General features: G+C 39.0%; 1 protein-coding gene across 13 annotated transcripts in view; it reads right to left on the reverse strand.

The window, feature by feature from the left end:
• Positions 1 to 5,811: 5,811 nt before the first annotated feature.
• MAGI1 (membrane associated guanylate kinase, WW and PDZ domain containing 1) overlaps positions 5,812 to 20,338 on the reverse strand; it is a 504,160-nt gene continuing 489,633 nt past the window's right edge. For 8 of the 13 annotated variants that reach the window (XM_073644690.1, XM_073644692.1, XM_073644696.1 and 5 more), the window contains 3 exons: positions 18,600 to 18,746; positions 15,115 to 15,253; positions 5,812 to 7,675 (listed from right to left, as the gene is read on the reverse strand). In XM_073644690.1, the coding sequence (XP_073500791.1) occupies positions 6,894 to 7,675; positions 15,115 to 15,253; positions 18,600 to 18,746 (1,068 nt within the window). In that variant the 3' untranslated portion in view covers positions 5,812 to 6,893. Of the gene's footprint in view, positions 7,676 to 9,458; positions 9,548 to 10,545; positions 15,254 to 18,599; positions 18,747 to 20,338 lie in introns of those variants that run through there. The other 5 variants (XM_073644700.1, XM_073644699.1, XM_073644695.1 and 2 more) reach the window with 2 other exon arrangements.

Raw genomic sequence — 20,338 nt, forward strand, 5'->3', positions numbered from 1 at the left:
TTCCCAGGCTTCAAACATCTGCCCCAGCCATCTGCTTAACCTCCACTAGAGAATGAAATTAAGGGGAACCCCACGCCAATTTTTTTTTAATAAATCCTTTATTTTAACACTAAATGACAAGTACAGTAATCAACACTATCACTGTACTTATTATATATGTGACTGACATGTTTCTATGTATCTAATCTATGTGTGATGCTCTATTCTTTCTATTCTAAATTGTCGGGTACCGATGCTGAATTGCAGGCCGGCTTTTTTAAAGAGACGGGGCATGAAAACACTATTATTTTTTTTAATAAATCCTTTAACACTAAATGACAAGTACAGTAAGCTGAGCGCTGCCATCCAGCTTGTCATCCTTCAGAGACACAGCAGAGAGCAGGCATTATGGGAACTTCCGATTCCGGTATTCGATATTCTAAAAGTATCGGAACTCAGTATCGGAACTCCGATACCGCGAATATCGGTCGATACTCAATATTTCAGTATCGGAATGCTCAACACTAATTATGACCCCTCACCCTTAATTAACCCCTTGTGAGTATAGCTACACCTCAGGATTTAAGTGCAATGTAGTTAACCCTTAAATACACAGATAGTAAAATAAGAGATTGTAAAACTGTAGAGAGAAAACAGGTTTTAAAAAGCCCAATAAAACTAAACAGGTAGAAAAGCACTCAGCAGGTCACAATTCAACAACTCACAGCAATTCACACAGGTATTTTCTGCAGGATTTCCAATTACCTCTTCACTGAAAAACAAGTCACACACTTACTTCTGTTTGCACTTACGCTCCGGTCACACTCAGCTCGTTCACACTCGCTAAGGAAGAAGATTTAAGAGAGTCACCACCTCTCGTGGCCGCCTGTTCCTTTCATTGATCACCTCACTGTCAAAAAATTGTTTCGAATATCTAATCTGTATCTTCTCCCTTTTCATATAATTAAAACAATGGTTACCATTGCTGTATATTCCAGAGACTACTCATCTCTTTTGTCTTTATGAAGTTGAGTCTTTTTTTCTCCCACGTGATAAATGCTCCTCGCCATGGTTGTGTGGGGCGCAGAAGAAATGGAGGCTACTGACCCTCAATCTAGTTAAGGTTCAAACAATGGACTCTCTGCAACTAAACTATTTACTAATTTGCCATTCAACGTGAAAAATTTAAGACAAGTCTGAATAGTGGAAGGGTTGGGTGTATTGAATTTATTATTTCAAGTTAAAGAAGTGGGAGCCTGTGGCACCCATCTTATAGTACTGGTAGGGAGTGCTGGAAAGTTTGTATTAACCAGAGCAGTGTGAACTATAGCACAACCTGGAAACAATGAAGTGGCATCTCCTGTAGCTACTATTGAGTTGGCATTATTCAGCACTATTTGACAATGCCCATTCTTCTGTGTACCTAGGTCCTTGCCTGTAAATCATCTATAGAGAGCAGTTGTTTTTCTTTAACACTTGCTTTTCACAACAAGCTTTTCTTTCTGATGTTATTGCACCATTTATAGGGGCAAGGAATTGTCTTTTCCAGACTGTTCTAAAGAACAACTGCAACTAGAGGTGATAGACACGTGCTGGAGTCTGTAGAACAAGCCGTGAGAATTGCAGAAAATGGGTTCAGACGGCGTGTTAACGCCGGAGATAGAGGGCTGCAGAGACTCGGGCTTTCAGGTACATGCAGCCGTTGCACTAGGTGGATGCAGGGATGAAGATCATGGGTGAGAAGGATTGCAGACAGCCTGATAGGTGCCGGCCGGTCACACCTGAGGGACAGCTGATAATCAAGGATGCGAGCGCTTAGTATCTGTGTGACGTCACAACAGCTGGGGGATTCCACTGAGGAAAAAACAGTCCACCGCTTATCCGTTTCCAAGGTCACGGCCTCCTTCGTCAGGGATTTGCAGACACAGGGCGCTCCCTTGTATATATAGGTGGATAATCATCCCATAAATTAGCAAAAATAAACTCCAAAAGGAAAAAAAACAAAAACCTTTTTCCCCCTTCTCTTTCCATAATTAAAAGCAAAAAGCTCGATCTCACTGTTGAGGCCATGTGGTTTCAGTGAGTTCTCAACAGTGAGATCGAGCTTTTTACTCGGGTATGCACTGAGTATCGTGGGTGCTCGAGTGACATGCTCGAGTCTCCGCCCCATATGCTTTGCGGCCAAAAAAAACTTGCGGGGATTGCCTGCACGAGCGATCCCCGCATGTTTTTTTTTGGGTGTCTAATAACCGTGAAGAGCGGGGACTTGAGCATGTCACTCGAGCACACGTGATACATGGTGCATACCTGAGTACCCGATGCAAACTCAAGTAGCGAGCACTTGCGCTCAAGTCTAATGACAACTTATTCAACATGATGACCTAATGTTATCAAATTCTGTGTCGTACCTCTGGATGTTCACTATACCCATTGATAAAATCCTTGAGGGGTGTAGTTTCCAAAATAAGGTCACTTGTGAGGGGTTTCCACTATTTAGGCACATCAGGGGCTCTCCAAACGCCACATGGCGTCTGCTCTCGATTCAAGCAGATTTTGCGTTCAAAAAGTCACACAGTGCTCCTTCCCTTCTGAACTCTGCTGTGCGCCCAAACACTGTATTTTCCCCACATACGGGGTATTGGCGTACTCAGGAGAAATTGCACAAAAGTTTTTGGGGTCCATTTTCTCCTCTTACCCTTGTGAAAATAAACAAACTGGGGCTAAAACATAATTTTTGTGGAAAAAGTTTGATTTTTTTTATTTTTTTTTTATTTTCACGGCTCCATGTTATAAACTTCTGTGAAGGTCCTGGGGATTCAGGGTGCTCACCACACATCTAGATAAGTTCCCTGAGGGGTCTAGTTTCCAAAATGGTGTCACTTGTGGGGGGTTTCCACTGTTTAGGCACATCAGGGGCACATCCGCTAATTATTCAAGCAAATTTTACATTCAAAATGTCAAATGGAACTCCTTCCCTTCCGAAACCTGCCGTATGCCCAAGCAGTGGTTTTCCCCCACATATGGGGTATCTGCTTACTCAGGAGAAATTGCACAACAAATTGCATGGTGCAATTTCTCCTGTTACCCTTATGAAAATGCAAAATTGGGGGCTGAAAAACATTTTTGTGGGAAAAATGTGAAAATTTTATATCTACGGCTCAATGTTATAAACTTCTGTGAAGCACCTGGGGGTTCAAAGTGCTCACCACACATCTAGATAAGTTCCCTGAGGGGTCTAGTTTCCAAAAATGGTGTCACTTGTGGGTAGCTTCCACTGTTTAGGCACATCAGAGGCTCTCCAAACGCAACATGGCGTCCACTAATTATTCAAGTCAAATGGCACTCCTTCCCTTCCGAACCCAGCCGTCTGCCCAAACAGTGGTTTTTCCCCACATATTGGGTATCTGCGTGCCCAGGGGAAATTGCACAACAAATTTTGGGGTCCATTTTTTCCTGTTACCCCTGCGAAAATAAAAAAAATTGGGTCTAAAGTATCATTTTTATGAAAAAAGTTAAATGTTCATTTTTTTCTTCCACGTTCCAAAAATTCCTGTGAAGCACCTGAAGGGTTAATAAAGTTCTTGAATGTGGTTTTGAGCACCTTGAGGGGTGCAGTTTTTAGAATGGTGTCACTTTTGGTTATTTTCTGTCATAAAGACCCCTCAAAGTGACTTCAAATATGATGTGGTCCCTAAAAAAAAATGGTTTTGTAAATTTTGTTTGAGAAATAGCTGGTCAACTTTTAACCCTTATAGCTCCTGAATAAAAAAAAAAATTTCGTTCCAAAATTGTGCTGATGTAAAGTAGACATGTGGGAAATGTTATTTATTAATTATTTTGTGTGACATATCGCTCTGATTTAAGGGCATAAAAATTCAAATTTTGAAAATTGCAAAATTTTCGCCAAATTTCCATTTTTTTCACAAATAAACGCAAGTGATATCAAAGAAATTTTACAACTATCATGAAGTACAATATGTCATGAAAAAACAATCCCAGAATCAGGGGGATCCATTGAAGCGTTCCAGAGTAATTACCTCATAAAGTGACAGTGGTCAGAATTGTAAAAATTGGCCCGGTCATTAACGTGCAAACCACCTTGGGTTGTAAAGGGGTTAAATGGTATAGCCCGTGCTCAGCACCATTATTCTGTGGGAGTCTTTGTCCTGAGACGTGCACCTACCGCTCTATACCAGTAGCAGAAGCTTTAGATTATGCATAAGCATGAGCAGAGCAGTGTACGGGCTCAACTTGAGTAAACCTGAATAAAGTGAACCTACAGCTTTAGAATAAGATTGTACTTTGTAAAAGTCAAGGTAAAAATGGAATGGTCGGCATTACTAAAGATGAGCACATTTTTTGGCCACATTCGAGTTCTTTATTGTCCAGCTAGTGATTTTTTTGTATTTAGTAGCCATTGTATAGCTCCCTGTAACCTTACATCAAGTTGGAGTTGAAGGATTGTCTCCAGAGAAGGACCTACTTGCCCAACCAGAATCCACCTGCTTGGTCTTGAAGTATCCAACACATCAAATATTGTGGTTTTCAAAAATGACAAAAACATCATGACTTAATTTGTGTTTACAGATCCATGACTTTGAGAAGTTTTTCTAATGTGTCTGAGGTTAGATTTAGATGTTTCATACTTGACCACATCTTGTTTCCGAGAGGAATCTGAAAAGGTAAAACTGTGCAATACTCTAGACAAACATCTCATTCCAAGACTTTTTATACAAGTTCATACACATCCCTTAGTCCTGTACTGTAATATCTGTCATGGAAAGTCAGATGGAAGAAGAAAAAGTTACAGGAGGAAAAAAGGTTAGAAGAACAAATTTGGAGAATAACAACTTTTCCCTTATTTTCCCTTTGCTTTTCCTTCCTGTTTAACCCCATTTTTTATACCAATTAGAACATTTCAATAAAAACAATTTTGAACAAGATTGTAGAATAAGTCTAAAAGTTGGACTGACTTGGAGAAGACAACAGATCCTACGTGGAAAGACATTTTTCTGGGAGGGAATTTTTAGGTTACATTTTTTTGGTTCGAAATCCAAAAAGTTCAAAAACTGTCACGACAGGGAAAAACAACGAACATGCGGAACGTCATCTCTCATAAGACCATGATCATTTTGTATTGAAAACTTTATTTATAATAAAAATAGCATTCACAGACTTGCTCGTCTAGCTACATACATTGTGTTCTGTTGCCTTTACTGGTAAAAGTCCACAATCAGCTTCAATCAAATCAAATATCAACTCCCAAAATGTTAAATAAAGCAACGGCAATGGACAGTGTTGAATCGATCAATGCATAGTATTTAAACAAAGATTGGCCCACAAACCTCTTTTTTTTTTGTCAAGACATAGAAGAACACCATCGATCAAGGAAATTATATGATGATTGAAGAGTGTATACAAGTGCTTAATAATGGAGGTCCACAATGCGGTAACCTAGTCTTAAGTCTCAAAATTGGAAAAAAATTCAAAAATCCAAAAATTCCGAATCACTCTTTTGGATTCTGCTTTCTTGAAAAGAAATTACACCTTTACATACCTGATTCAGTTTACATTAAAATATATCCGATTTTTTTTTATTTTTTCTCCATTCTCAGAAATATAAACACTTATCACGTTCCTTGCATTTTTTTTTTTTTTTTTTATCGTCATAAAGTATCTTTTATACATGGAAAAAAAAGGCATTTTGTTATTTTAACAAGCTTGAATAATTACAATTTTAACTCTGTACACACAATGATTGGCCTTTTTTTTTTGTACAGTACCATAGCAACAACAGTGATAGACTCGCAATGCTCATTCATGTCAGTATGAAAATATGTATTTTTTTTTTACATCAATGCACTGTAAAAGCAGCAGATTCAGAGCGATGGCAGACATTTCGGCTCAGCTAGGCAGTAACGCAATATTGTCTTGGACCAAGGATACGCAGCAGACGTGATGACAGCTGCTGTAAAAGACTTACGATGGAAAAGAAGAAATCAGATACTCGTTTTTAGACCATGCATTGGGACCTGTATACCTCATCGATTCCAATAGAAAACCATATTTCCCCAATTTTTGCTAATTTTTTTTTTTTTTTTTTTTTTAAACAAATGAAAATTGTGTATTTAAGGATAGGTGCCAACAGAATATTGTAGCACAATGAACCATTGGCCACCTTATGGTCATGTAGAAGCATGCTTTGATCTTTCTTAAACATTTTGCATTCTCATTACCTATGGCAAGTAAATTTTGGCAGGTATCCTTAGGGAATTATAATCCCAGCACTACCTTACAAACCAAAAACACTTATGACCATCCTTGTGCGAAGTGTGCTTGTATATGTCCTTCATCGCAATAGTAGTCTCAGGTATCTTCTCATAGTTACCTCCTTAGTCTTCGATCAGGTCTTCTACATTTCAATAGATCCCATCACCAGCTTATGTAACCATAACTCAAAGTTCAATTAATCATCATCCTTCAAATCAATTAAAATCAATAATTGCAGGTAATTAACAGTCAAGAATGTGTTAATGAAGCCTAGCCCCAAAAAAAAAAAAAAAAAAAAACAGAAAAAAAACTTGTGGTTTGCTTTTCCAGTGCTATGAACATGTTCCACAGAAGAAAATGCCTGAAAATAAAAGTCCATAAATGAACATCGTCAATAAAATAGCTTCTTGAAGAACATGTTATTATCCCTTAGGGGTTTACATTTGGCAAATAAATTAAAAAAGATACATCAAAAATACTTTCTTTAATATACATCAGGCACAACACTCTGTAGTAAGGTTTCATCTGCATAAAACATTTTGTGGAACGCTAGGATCGTTAGGTGTTAGGTGCTTCGGTAAGACACTATTAAGAATTTGTTGTTCTCAGTCCTCCTTGGATAAGAGAATGTGACATCACATGGATCAGATACTGAGATCTGTGTTACATTCCTTATAGGGTCTCCTCCGTTGTGCTGAGGGATGTTTAGAACTTCTTATCGTGTCGCATTTCAGACTGGTATCATCCCGATCCCTGTTACCAGATTTTTGATCTCGGCTTCTTCTCTCTGGAGACCTCTCCCTTCTCCTCTCAGGTGAGCGATCTCTTCTTCGATCAGGAGATCTTTCCCTTCTTCTATCGGATGACTTTGCCCTTCTTCTATCAGGAGAACTATCTCTTCTTCGATCAGGTGATCTTCTTGGATCCATAAACCGATCAAGTGACTTTCTTCTTCGGTTTGGTGACCCATCCCTCTTTCGAGCAGGTGACCTTTCCCGTGTTCTTCGAGGAGAATCATCTCTCCTTCGTTCATATCGCTCTCTCTCCTTCCTTTCTATAGTATTTTCATAGCTCCTTGCCCCTTCTGTTCTTTTCTCGGGAGACATTTTTTTCTGTCCGTTAACCACCATTTTTTCCCCTTGCCTTGGGTGTCTTGCCTCAGGGGACCTGTCCCTTCGGCTACTTTGTACAGAATTATTTTTAGAGGACCCATTCCAAGTGTGATGGTCATTGTGTTGTCTATTATAGTCCCTGTTGCCTTTAGGGTCTTTGCCATAAGTCCGTTTTTCCTCATGCTGTAATGATTTGTGAGTATTTGGTGGGTAACTGAACTCCAATGGCATGGGATGTCTTTCAGGTGTTAGTGTGTTCATTTTCGAAAGATTTTGTGAGCTGGCTGTGGGGCTGATGCTGTCACTGTTGGGTTCTGGAGAGGAAAGATAAAATTAGATTTTTTTACTTAAATAAGCATGAGAAAGATCTCCTCGCCTAGGTTAGTGTCTGCAACACACATTTGTTAAAGCGGTCAGTACACCTATTGATTATCTGAAGCCTGTTAATCTACAATGACTTTAATTTAGCGCACACATTAGTTAGGTCAAATTTGGTGTCAATCTACCTTTGTTTTTTGGCCTGAATGTTTTTCCTTTCTTACCAGCTAATAATATAGTTGAATATCCCAAAGAAACAGGACATATGCTCTGAAATATGCATAATATTGAAAGTTGACCTTATTAAAGTAGATGGTCTTAGTGTGACTATAATGCCACTAACAGATGGAGACTTTTCGTCATTGCCTGAATATTTAAGTATCTTCTATTCTGTTGGCCAATTTGTGATAACCAGAAGATACATAGTTTTGAATTTTTCAGGAAGGTTTTTAACACTTGAGCTTGAACTGTTCTCCAACAATGAACAGTATAATTTAGTGTTTCTCAACTCCAGTCCTCCAAAAAACCCCAACAGATCATGCTTTCAGGACTTCCTTAGCACTTCACAAGTGACATAGGTCTTCTCAGTTGAGGAAGAACCATCACAAGTGTTTGCGCTAAAGCTAAGCATATACTTTAGTTCGGCACACTGAAATCTCTTCCAATTTCCTAATACATGTAAGCACTTAGCTTGGGAGAACACTCATTTGTTTTCAATGGAGATAGGGGAGAAAGCCGCTGGTAGACACCTTCTTTCCCTGAAAAAAAAAAAAGGATCGAGAGTTGAAATTCCAACTTCTCGCCCTAGGCGTCATCTATTGGTGGTAGAGTTGGGAGTCCCTCAAATACATCAGATAGTCACAAGTTTTGTTAAAATCGGAAAGCCTGGCTAACAAATGTGTAGGGGGGACTTAAAGAATATCCTTGAAGCATCACTTGTTGGCGGCACCTTAGGTCTGGAGTTGCAAGACACCGGTTTTCCCTGAAAACAAAAGGATTGTGAGTTCAAATTCCAACTAACGATCCTTCTTTTCCCTGACAGCATCTGTTTGGGGTACAGTTTGGAGGCCACTAAATATATCAGATAGTCAGCAAGGTTTGCTAAAATCGGCAAGCTTGGCTAACTAATGAGTATGGGGGACTTAATGGATATCCTTGAATCATCACCTGTTGGCGGCACCTTAGGTCTGGAGTTGAGTAAGTGTAGACCCACCCATAACTTGTTAACACTATCAGGAAGGGTTGCTTACATGACAGGAGACAAATGTTGAGTCGTAGAAATGGTGGTCTTCTAAAAGTACCTTTGATACATAGCCAATATCGTACATTATGGACATTCTTTTTATATCACCGGCAGAGAAAACCTAAATCCTTCCACAATGATATGCTACTTTAATGTCTACTTGAGAATCTATCTATAAATTCGTTAAGAGAACATACAAACCTGACACCATATAACCAGCATCATTAGTGTTGCCGATTGACGAGCACATGGGAGGACTTTTTTTTTTTCTTTGTTTGTTTGCTTGTTTTTTTTTTTATCTTTCGAAAAAAAATGTATCACTTAAGCTTGCAAGCATAATTCTGCAATGTGGTTGCAATGGGATAACAAAGGCTTGCATGTTTAACATCCAAGTAGTGTACTTACACATACAGTTCAGGGAAATGCAAGGTGTTCATGAGTTGCTGTATACACTTAGGTAGTTTTAGCAAAGCACAAGCAATGGGTAATAATTAGGCCACAGCACAGAAACACCTAATAGTGATTTAGCTACAAACCGTAGTTTGATTTTGGCCCATAAGGTAGATGCAAGACTCGCCGAGCTTTTCATTTCTCATACATGCAGCGATATTAGGAGGTATCATCGCTGTGGAAGGTATAGCCCCCGCACCAAGAGAAGAAGTGAAAAACAGAGAGAAAGAAAGAGAAAAAGCAGAAGATTTAGAAACCCTACAAACTGAAAGAGGAAAGGAGAGAAAAAAAAATTATTCAATCTTCATATTTCAGGATGGTTTATTTTGAATTCCGACCAGGTTTGGCTAGATGACATCCAAATAAGGCTGTGAAATCTGCAGTTTCTATAGTGACATTAGGCATCTAGAATGTGAATTTTTTTTTTTTTTTTAACAGACAAGACTAGAATAACTATTTTCTTTTCCAAAAAAACGGGAAACAGATAGACAAGATGCCAGGAAAAAAAAAAAAAAACATTTACATTCAACAATAAAAAATAAAATAAAAATAGATATATGTTATATATGTACAAGTCCACAGCAGAGACCACAGCAGTCAAATTAAAATACAAAAAAGAAAAAAAAAAAAACTCATTACAAAATTTATACAGCCTCACTGTGAAGCATGTTCCATAGTAAGAGGTAATAAGCTGGAACTTCACATTTGTAATAAATAGGGGCCAAGGAACAAGTTGGCCCCGTTACGTTTTACACCTGTACTTTTTAGCAGCACAACTTTCAAAGTCTTTGACTTTTCTTTTAAAACAGGAAAAAAAAATAATAATTAAAAAAAAAAAAACACATTTTTTTTTTTTCATTAAATTGGCTTCCTATCTCTTTTGCCAGTGCAACAGCCGTGTCGTCTAGAGGCGAAACACCTCACAACAGGACAAGTCATACAATGGGTAATTTACAATACAGTGCATCTTAACGGGAAACCAATAAGAAATGGACAGTAAAAATATATACAGAAAATCGATGCCGACAGCATTGCAATTCTATACAATTCATTCACGGCTAATTTTTTTTACTTTCCCCCCCTCGTATAGTCCTAAGTTGGCCAACGATGATATGTTGCGTCTGTTTGATGCTGTGGACCTTGTTCGTTTGCCATCAATAATTCTGCTCTTGATTTTTTTTCTTTTTTTTTTTTTCATGATTTAATTAAAAAAAATAATAATACATTACTGCACAGTTGCTAAGAAACATTTCAGCTTATCGGAATTTTTCAAAAATCTTCATAATTGGATACAATTTATTAAAGGGGAAGCATCTCTTTTCCAAACCTAGAGTGATCATAGACAGTAAAATAACACTGGCGGGTTCCAACAATCTAATGTGCATCGGGTCTGAGAGCCTATCAGGGAGGTGAGTGGAAATGAGGATCGGGAGTGCTAGATATTAAAGGGGTACTCCAGGGAGATAAAAAAAATTGTACTGTCCCTGCCCTCATAAACTATAAAAAAGAGGTGCCCAGTGCACTTCTATTATCTTTAAAACGCTTGTAATTCAGTGTGAAAGCAGCTGCTCTTCACTGCTCCACCCTCCTGTCTGGGACAATACCTCGCACTGCAGTATACAGCTCCCCACTGTGAGTAACAGCCTGTCGGAGAAGAGGGGGTGTGGTGGGGGCATGGCCTGATCCTGGCTTTTAGTAGTAGCAGCATCCAGCCCCCTGGTAATGTCTCCTTCACTGCAGCATGTGATGAGGGAGCATGGTGGGGTGTGGGCTTCTAGTAGCAGCTAACAACCCCTTGATAATGTCTCCTTCACTGCAGGGCTACTAGCAGGGAGAAGGCTACACCCCCTCTTCTCTGACAGGCTATTACAGCGTGGAGCTTCACACTGCTGTGTGAGGTATTGTCCCAGACGGGAGGGGGGAGCAGTGATGAGCAGCTGCTGTCAAACTGAAGTACAAGTGTCCTAAATTTAACAGAAATGCACTGGCCATCTTTCATCTCCCCATAGGACCCCTTTAACAAGTTTCTGGTTGTAGCTAGTCTCTCTCTTCACATGATATACATGATCGGTATATTAACGGACTCCTGCCAACTGCCTACCACATGCCGACATCCGCAGCTCTGCTTTTGATGACCCGGCCTGTTGCAACATTACGTGTGCGTCACACAACGGTGACGTCATGCCACTCTGGCTAACAAAAAGAGGAGCTGCAGATGTTGGCAAGTAGGTGGTTGAGCTACTTTCTGGCGGCCACAAAATACTGACCTGGCCACTCGACTGCGAATCTACAAATTGATTTGCTCATCTCTACATATTAGGACCAATTTTTCAAAACTTTGGAAAACCTTGCGATGAGCATATGAAGAACAAGTTGTTGGGAGTTTCAGGGGTTATGGATGGACCAGATGCTGCCCAACTAAGGGAGCTTCAGAACTCAGTACTATGGGTAAATTCTATGGATATTTTTTTATAGCAATGTTGCAGTTACTTGCACTTCTATATTTTCTTATAAAACGGACAACGGGGAAGACGGGGGATAAACAGTGAGCCGGTTGGGAAAATGCGAATACAGCGCTTTGGTAAAATACTCCATTTCACATTAAACATAGGTTCAATAAATGTCCGACTGCCACTCATCCCGACCACCCCATAGACATGCACGCCAGGTTCGGCTATTTATGCATGTTTTTTTTTTTTTTTAATCGGGAGAAGGTAAAAAGCCTCTGCCTGTCTAGTGACAGCCTGTCTACCTTAAAGGAGTTGTCTTCTACTTGGACAACCCTCCTTAAATGCTCGAGTAAAATAAGAGAAGCTTATACTCGCCACTGCATCAGAAATGTCGGCAGCAAGTCCGCCAGCACTCTCGTGACACTTTTATGTCACGTGGCATTGCAGTCAGTGGTTGTTGTTCATCATTATTCCATCAGAGTAAAGGAAGTAGCCGGTCAGCGACCGCTGATTGGCAGCAAAGCCCAGGTCAAGTAAGCGCCTGGAGACTTAGTGCCGATGTAAGAGGTGAGTGTATGCTTTTATTATTTATTCGGGCATTTAAAAATGGGTTGTCCAAGTACTGGAGAACCCATTTAAGAACTAACAATAGGGCATGCCTCTTTTCCCCATGACATCTGTCTAAGGAATGTTGGCCGAACATTAATACAAATCAAATGGTCAGTCAGTGCCACCAAAATTGACAGGTTCGGCCAAAGTTAATCCAATGTGTTAGGCCACCTCTAATGGGGTTATCCATCGCCCCGTTTTCTCCAGAATAATATAGTTTTTAGTTGTCCTAGTCTTGTCCACAAAGAATTGCAGATACTATAGTAGACCCCACACATATTTGTAAAATCTGCACTTTGTGATGGCTTTCCGCTTTGGTTAAATGAAGGGGTCCTGATGGGCATACCATCTCTATTACCTTTCTGGACTTATGGAAGGGATTGTACAAAGATGATGACTTATTTTACTTTACTACATGCATTAAACCACTGCTTCTTGAACTTTTTCTCCTGAGGCCTCTCCAGCAAAGAGGTGGTCATGCCTGGACACCACTACTGGTCGCTATCTAGGGCAACATTTTGAATCCTCTCAGTTGACCTTCAGTCCATTGTGTGGCTAAACCAGAGAGTGGTGATCACTCCTCTCCAAACCACTTCCTTGACAACTAAAGGGAAGCCTCAAGAGTTTGAGAAGCAATGCATTAGACAACTGGAATATATTACTCCTCCAATACCACTATTAACATACTGAGGCAAACAAGCATAGTATGTCCATGGAGGCCGAAGAGGCTGTCAGATGCCACCAGATACACGAATACTTAGGATAGGCAGCTTTGCAGAACACAATCAAACATTACTGATCCCCATAGACATTAGATTGTTGGAAGATCCTGTATTAAAGAGATTTTTTGTTTCATAAATCAATAGTACGTGTGAAAATAAGAAACTTATTAGAGAAATCTGAGATAGGAGATGACAGTTGGTGCTCATAAAGTCGGCCTCTAGCTCCTCCCGTCTCCATAGAACTATATGAGCATCAACTGTCATCACCTATCTCAGTAATGGAAAAATTTGTCTTCACTGAATACACATTTTACCCATGAATTGCAAATGAATGATCAGCCCAGGAGGAGAAAGAAGCAGATTTCTCTGATAAGATATATTACAAGGTGTCTTATTATTGAATTATGAAATAAAAATTAAAACAAAGGTTACTCTTTAAAATCTATTGCATGTAAGCAGCTTATTTAAGTGGGGGTGGGGCTGGCTGAAATATTCTTTAAAATGGAAGTCAGAAAAATCTCTGCCCATACGATCACTAATGTATCTCACATATGAGAACTTCTAGAAACATTTGCATATAAACTTTATCCTTAAAAAGGGATTCAGAAATTAAAAAAAAAATAAATAAAAAGGGGTCTTTTTAATTTGAATTGAAAAGGGCAGAGATGCAATACCAAAAATAGTCTATGAACAAGAGTGGCGCTATTTTTTTTTTTTTTTTTTTCGGGGGGAGGAGGACAAAGAAAAAAAAATTAAATAAAAGAAGACCCCTTTTATTGTTGCATTTACAGACAATCCCTTTATGCTTTGGTTCAACTTTAATTTCATATTAAATATATATTAATAGACGGCGATCATTTTTGTTGCAATTGCTGCTAGACTATATAACGAGATGCTTCCTCTTTAGATGTGAAAAAAAATAATAATAAAAAAATAATAAAATCTGTAGTTAGTCACATGACTAAGCTGCTAAAATCTCCAAGATTTTGAAGAAGATGGATCTATGCAGAGAAGAATCTACTGGATCCCACACAGACAGCTATTAGCAATTGTAACGTGCAGATTATGATGGTTCGTAACAAGTAATATGCACTCATGGTGGCAAAAAAAAAAAAAAAATTCGGGATGAAATGAGTTCAGATCAGCTTTCATAGAAACCTCAAAGACCTTTGGTTGGGAAAAGCCTTATATATAAATATATATATATATGGCCCTATCAGCAATTCTCTTAAATAGGAATATTTTACAATATATTTAATACAGTCTTGACGTAAAATAGAATTACGTTCTGAATATCCAGTTCCCTGATAGCATATATTTTTTTTTTCTTTAAATAAAATTTATTTTTATTTATTTATTTTTTTTCATTTAAGCTTTCGACAAATAAAATCTTTCTCTCTTATCTGGTTAAACACTGCTTGGAAAAAGCAGAAAATTGACAATTCACATAGTTTATGCAAAAGCGCAGGCAAATTAGGAAGGAGTTCAACGTGTGAAATTCCCAGAAAGAATTACAATTTTTGTTGTTGTTGTTGTCGTTTTTGTGTTGTTTTTTTTGTTTGTTTTTTGATTTTTTTTAAATGGCGGATTCCTTATTTGTTACAAAAGGATGAAAACAGTTTGGCACAGTTCAACACAGTTGAGTTTTAACAAATAGATAAGGTTTTGCATTAAGTTTCTCCTTCATCAAAGATGCTACGTTGTTTTTTTTGTGTTTGTTTTTGTTTTGTTTTTTTCCTACTGAGCCCCAAGTCCACAGAAGCAAGAAGAGGTTGAGGAGAGCGGAAAAAAAAATCAGTACAAGCGAAGCAATTAACCATATTTTGCAAAAGTTGGTAAGACACTGGTGATTAAAAGAAAAAAAGAAAAAAAGGTATTTCCTGCTCCAGATTCTTGACAGAGAGAGATCATTCATGGAGAGATGGTAGGGAGCAAAGGAATGTTTTCAGAGTTTGACCCACCATATTCCGGCACTGAACCGTCCCCGCGTTTCAGACTCAGACGTACTCGCCGGCCACCATTTTTTATCAGTTCAATTGCCCGAGCATGCTTCATGTTCTTTGTGCTCTCCCCATTGATTTCCAGAATTTCGTCACCAACCTAGAAGTCAAGAAAATGTTTCTATTACTTCAATTACTGGAAAAAAAACAATTAAAAAACAATTTATACACCATATTGTCTCCTGACCACCAATGGAATACCCAAAGGATTTCTTGTCCTTTATGGATTTCAGGTCCAAATTGGAAAAAGCAGAAACATTTTCCCTGTTTTTAGTACTTGGCATTTTACTTTCAACTTTTGGTTTTAAATTATATTGTTCACTTCGAAGTGGTGGTCTCATCTGCTTAAATGGTTAAAAACAAGCAACTTAGCAATTTACCGCTTATTGAAAATTCTCTCTCGTTCTCAAGAACAGAGGAATGTTTAATTCTATACTATACTACTCGATACCGGGTACCCTGGGCAGTCTAGCAGTGGTGGTCAGTTTTAAAAGGTAAGGAACACTGCGCTTACAAGCTCTTTACTATAGAGCTTCCAAGTGCTGCTCTGAAGCTGGCGAGCTTTGATGCCTTTGTACTTCTTTGATGCTGGAAGGGGTAATACTGTCTTTGTTTGCACCAATGAAGAGTGAAGGTTCAGACCAGTGGCACGACCATGCTTCCGGCCTGAACTGTCAATCATCATCAGTGCACTGCCCCCAGAAAGCTGGGAGGCTTGGGAGTAATGCTCTTCTGAAGACTTTAAAAGGGTATTTCCATCTGGGAAATTTGTAGCGCATCCATAAATGTCTGATAAATGTGGGTCCCACAGTTTTCTTGGGAAACAAATCTTGTCTCGTGCTGATGGGGATGAAAAAGTAGCACATAGCTTTATATGGAGAGAGCCCTCTCTATTCCCAGAAGCACAAGATGGATCCTCATTCTTGAAATCGATACGAGTCTTGTGGATCTACAACAAAACCTTAAGATACTCATACCTCTTTAAAAAAAACTCTCATAGTTAGGCCAATTTCACAAGTCCAAGTTTCAAAGTCTATGTACAGACTGCAATTTTCGAAACAGCTACAGGTTTCTTGACCCAAACTCAACAGCCTCATTGGCATACATGAGGCTGTTGAGTTTGGATCGGGAGACTCACGAACAGTCCAGAAACTGAAGTCTGTACAAGGACAATAAAACTTGGATGTGTGAAGCCGACCTTAGCTTAGGGCCCCCATACATATTACACTAATGTTGGCCAAATCCACTGATATAGGTGGGCTTGGCCAACAATCTAATGTATATGGGGGCCTTCAGACTCTACCCCAATATATGATGTTGGGGAAAATAGAGAATTCAGCAGGTCCAATTTTATACTGCTATCCCTTTTCTTCTCAATGAGTTAAGAGACCAGAGGAGGAGTTTGGATATGTTTTACAGAACAGTAGAACGAGGGCTCCAGTGTTTGGAGGAGTCGGGAGAGATAGCTGCCGGCTGAACAACCGATCGGCTGAACAACAGTTATGTATTGTGTATGGGGCTCTTTAGACTTACATCAGAGGCCCTAAAGCTTGAGCAAAAACAGTCTAATTTGATGCCAATTTTGGAGCCAATCACTTGCCCCTAGGGAATTTTTCTTATTGCTTTAATTACAAATAACCGTTTAGACCTTATTAATGAGATATCTAAAGGATACAACAAGGTTTAAGATGCAATTAAACATCTAACAGAGCATTTCATTCTCACCCAGTTGTCCGTTTTACACTACCAGTGGTCCATTGTTGAATAATTACAAAAATCTGTCAGGATCATGTCCTTGGCAACAGACTACAAAGTATCACTATTTTACTCTACACAGAATTCCAAGACAGTGGTGGTTCTGTAGTCTGTTGCCATGGAAGCAGCTAGAAAGAATGCTGACGTAATTTGTCTTATTGTTGAAATATATTAACAATGTATTCAACTTATGAAAATATTTTTTCATAATCAGTTACGGTTTTACAACATCTCAAAGAGGATCTGCTGCCGAAAGTGGCTGGTTTTTACTCTTATTTTATTCCCGCTGCCCCCCTGAGTATTCCATTTCTCACTCTATTTTTTTAAGATCCGCCATACGGTTCCAGAGAAATCAGCTCTTTTATTTGGTGTTATTTTTTATGGTTTTTACCAATGGGGCGTGGCTCACAGGATCCTCTGGGGCATGTCTTTAGGAAGGTCTTAGTTGTTACCCTATAAGCACCGTCCCCTTGGAAAAAAAAGCATAAAAATCAGCACTAAATAAAAAGGCTCATATCTGTGGAACCGTATGGCGGATTTAAAAATCAAAAGTGGAATATATAGGGGAGCAGAGGGAAGAAAAAAGGGGCAAAAACTGGGCACTTATGACCTGGCAGCAGGTCTAGTCCTGCTAATACAGTAACGGGTCCAAGGTAAGGGGCTTTTTCTGATGTGCCCTAATAGGACACATGGATAGGAATTGTTCAATCTGTAAAGCATCTTTATTTCCTTAAATTGTGACAAACTGTAAAAATCTGATTAATAACACAGTGAGATACGGAATAATATGCTGACACCATTTTTAACAACTATATCCTTTTAATTCGGAGAAAGTCTAGGAAAGTCGGTTAAATACCTTTGCATATTTAAAAAGGAGCCAAATCTAAGCAATTGTTAACAAAAATAGAGTTGGAAAATGGCTTTGAATGTTGCATTTTAGATGAAATATGGGCATGTATCGCACTTCTGATGAAAGCAAGACGGTGCATGGCGAGACAGATGGGAAAGGGGAGCTCTGCCACGAGGGAAGGCAACAAGGGGCAGCCCTGATTCTTGCCCTGCGCCACCCTGACCTCCCCTGGCATGCCTAAACGGGTTCTTTCACCCCATGCGGCGATCACGTTCATATCCCTGTTTTACCCTGAGTATCACCCTGGCTTATGAGTAGGATGGCAGGAACGCTAGTCCTGCTGTAATGCAAAGACAGAGAGAGAAACAGACATGGATAAAAGAAAACCGCAACCATACAAAAATACTCACAAACAATAGTGGAATATAGGAAAGGAGAAGTGGAGGAAAATGAAATGGGAATAAGGATAAGGAGACACACACAAACCAACTTCAAACAGATATCTCCTGATACAACTCCAAACTCAGCACACTCCAACTACAAACCAGGAAGTTGTAAGCTATCACTGGCAACTCCCAAGACCAAGTGCTGAGCTTATATACTAGAGGGGAGTGGCCAACACAGAACAGCTGATGCAACTCAGGACTGAGAGGTCCAGGAGAAAAACAGAACTGATTAACCCTTGCAATAGCAAAACAAGGAAAACCTGCATTGCTAATAAGAAGGTGAAGCCGTTCTAATCAGTGCAGGTGTTTGTGTAACCAGGCACCACAATCTTCTGGCCCCTCTCTGTTGCGGTATCCCTGTGGCAGCAAGGATGTAATTGTAAATGTATACATACCCTCATCTTCCCACATCTCTCCGCTGGTCCATCCTCTGCAAGACGCAGAACATAAAGGTCCATGTTATACTCCCGGCCTCCTCGTAGGCTGAACCCAAATCCTTTTGCTCCTCGGTCAAGTTCTACTGCGTAGAAGTCTTGTTCTGACTGCAAAAATATAAAAGGGAAAAAGGGAAATGAATTATTAGCATTCTGTAAGCTTAAAATATATATATCAGGGTGGCTCATATATATTTATATATATATATATCTGTGCATCTTAGATGGAGAAAGCATTTGATCTCATTTGATAAAGTGATAAAAAGACTAATCTACTATTAAAGTGGACCTGTTCAACTAATCACTATTAAAGCGGACCTGTTGCCAGATTTGGCAATGCAAAACTGTATACATTAGAAAAGAGATATCTTAGATCTGATGAGGCTGGTGTACTTCCTCTGAAAATCCAAGTAATAGAGGCTGTGTAATCCTCAAATTAATATGAGCATTTTTAGAAGTCCAGCTGGATCTCTTAAAATGCTGGATTCTGGTTTAAAATGTGTACTTTTTTATTCAGTAGGGAAACTTTCAAAATAGATTATACAGTGAATTTTCAAAGTTATTATACCAACCTATTCAGGTCTAAGAGATCTATTTAATAATATACGTATTGTGAAATCTGGTGATAGATCCACTTTCATTTTTAAAAGAAACGGTGTTGTTTCACTCCACAACAAATCACTTTTGTGTATGTTGCTGTCCTCTGCCTGTTGTCAAGTGTCATCTGTTTGTGGGAGCTTTGACACCAAAATGATTTACAGGAAGTTGGAGGCAGGTCTTTATTTATCTACAGGACATGGTGTTGTTTCTTTGTCTCTCTGCTTCTGAGAGGCGAGCTTTCAGTTCAGGTCAGACAAGCCATTGATCATGGCAGTCACAATGCATGCTGGGAAGTTAGAGAAAGGAAGTTCCAGCATCTAGAGAGCTGATAGAATGCTGAAGAAAGGAAACAAAGTGAATGGAAAATTACAAAGCATAAGTGAGAATTTCCTCTTCCTGAACATGTTAGACTGATATGTACAGAAAAACTTTTTTTTTTAACTTTTTGGGGATGAGGACAGAAAGACCATATTTTTATATACATTTTATTGGAGAAGTATGCTTTAAATTAATTTTAGTGATAGTGTCCCTTTAACAACATGTACAAGGCTGCTAGTGAGCAGCAAAGAATAGGGTCCACTCTTATTATTGGCAAAGGTGTAATCTGCCCCTAGGTTTGGCACCCTAATGATAATTTATTATGTAAACCTGGACCAATTTTAGGCTAAGGAGCCTTAAGAAATATTTCAGATTGATTTCCATGTCGGTTCCAGTTACCCCTTACATTATCAGATGTATTATTATTTAATACCTGCCGAATTGAAACGGTCTCAATAGTTTCATGGTGTAATTAGAATGGCAGCTTGATACGACAATACTATCCCTTTATATACCACTATCGGTTTAGATCAGCAGTAAGAATATTTTCCAGCCTCGATACAAGTATAATATCTGTCACATCCGGTTTTGTTCGATGCTCATTTAAGTGAGTTACGGCCGTTTATCTGCAAGCTTGAAAGGCTGCTTGGATTAGGCGAGCATTGCATCAACACAATATCTGTCTCCCGAACCTGATGAATGAGCTATGAAAAATTCCATAACCAAACAGTTTTGGGGAAAATATACTCCATGCCCGATGTACTGTGAGCTACTGAAACATA

This window comes from Phyllobates terribilis, unplaced genomic scaffold (assembly GCF_046119375.1).
Source record: "Phyllobates terribilis strain yellow unplaced genomic scaffold, ASM4611937v1 Scaffold_8__6_contigs__length_399053987, whole genome shotgun sequence".
NCBI lineage: Eukaryota > Metazoa > Chordata > Amphibia > Anura > Dendrobatidae > Phyllobates > Phyllobates terribilis.